General features: G+C 59.5%; 1 protein-coding gene across 1 annotated transcript; it reads right to left on the reverse strand.

Moving 5' to 3' along the window:
* Window positions 1-65: 65 nt before the first annotated feature.
* LOC103619640 (60S ribosomal protein L22) lies at window positions 66-1507 on the reverse strand (the record flags this gene model as incomplete). Its single annotated transcript, XM_008638196.2, has 2 exons — window positions 66-282; window positions 1224-1507. Coding segments are annotated over 2 exons (429 nt in total), but the record flags the coding sequence as incomplete, so codon positions are not given.
* Window positions 1508-1575: the final 68 nt, after the last annotated feature.

Consider the following 1575-nt stretch of genomic DNA (forward strand, 5'->3'; position numbering starts at 1 on the left):
TCCCCGAAAACCCCCAAATCCCCCCAAACCGCCCCCCGGGGCCGCAGCCGCCACCGAGCACGGGCTATGAACAACTCTGCCGCTGTTTATTCCAGAAAAGTGAAACTGTACAAAATGGCCGTCAGCGGCGGTGGGGCTCAATCCTCCTCTTCCTCCTCCTCTTCATCCTGGTTGATCTGGAAGTAGCGCAGCTCGTAGCTCTCCTTGCTGTTGGCCACCACGCGCAGCCAGTCCCGCAGGTTGTTCTTCTTCAGGTACTTCTTGGTCAGGTATTTGAGGTACCTGTGGGAGAACCATGGCTGACAGTGGTGCCCCTCTGCCCCCTGCCAGCTATTTTGGCCATTAAATCCTTATTTCTGTGGGCTCCCACCTCCAGAAGGACCAACACATCCCACCGGCCACCTCCTGGCAAAGCTCCTGCCAGGAAACACTGCAACCAGGGGAATCGCATCACAATGCCATGACGCAGATCCTGGAGGATCATTCCCGCCCCAACAAGGCTGCGACCCCAGTGCCTTGTACCCACCCCACAGGGAATCTGCACTGGGATGGTGAATACCCGCTGCTGGGATGTGCCAGGTGCGGCACCGACATGGACCAACAGCGTTGGGAGAAAGGCGGGTGCTCACAGGGCAGGGCACGCCCACCGCCCACACAGCTCTGCTCTTCCCACGGCTCTGCACGCCCAGCCAGCCCCTGAGCCACCTCTGCCATGGCACAACCCCAGTTTGTTGATGCTGGTCCCCAGGACATGCAGCCAGGACAAGTGGGAAAAGGGCCAGAGCACCATGGGACGAGGGGAACAATCTGGGACACCCTGGCACAACCACATTTTGCCAATGCCAGCCCAAAGACAGGCAGCCAGGAGAAGGTGGCAGAGGACCGGAGCCCCACAAGATGGGGGGGGGGAACAATCCGAGAGACCTCAGCTGCAGACACCCCTAAATTCTCCACTGAGCACTTTTTGGCTGCAGCTCCCCCCACCGCCCAGCCCAGCAGCCTTCCCAGGTGGAGTATCGAACACATTCCTCTCTCATACATCATTTGGGGAGACAGCCACTCAGCGAGTGCCAGGTAGCACAAATCCCAGCACAACTTCGACACTGAGACATCTCTTCCCTGCTAGCCCTCTCTCAGTGCACACTGACCATCTCCTGCCAAAAGCCATCTGTGGCCACACTGACCAACTGGCCCCAGCGGTACATGGGCCTGCCCCACCTCACCTCTTGGAGAACGGCACCTCTGACGTGACCGTGATCTTGCTCTTGCTCCTCTCGATGGTCACCACGCCCCCACCCAGGTTTCCTGCTTTGCCATTCACCTTGATCCGTTCCTGCAGGAACTGCTCCTGCAAGAGGAACACAGCTGTGAGCCAGTGCCACAGCTCCCACTGGACACAGCCCCCCAGCTGGCTTGTGCCTGGTGCTTTGGAGCTGGGAAAGAGACAACAGTGCCCCCATAGCCCAGGAGAGCAGCGGAGAGCCCCTTCCTCAGGCCAGGCTAATCCACCCCATCAAAGCCACACCTGGGTGAGGTGCTCAGGCCTGAACATATCAGACTGGCATGGTGGGGATG

Source organism: Corvus brachyrhynchos, unplaced genomic scaffold, assembly GCF_000691975.1.
Source record: "Corvus brachyrhynchos isolate BGI_N302 unplaced genomic scaffold, ASM69197v1 Scaffold3907, whole genome shotgun sequence".
In the NCBI taxonomy this organism is placed as follows: domain Eukaryota; kingdom Metazoa; phylum Chordata; class Aves; order Passeriformes; family Corvidae; genus Corvus; species Corvus brachyrhynchos.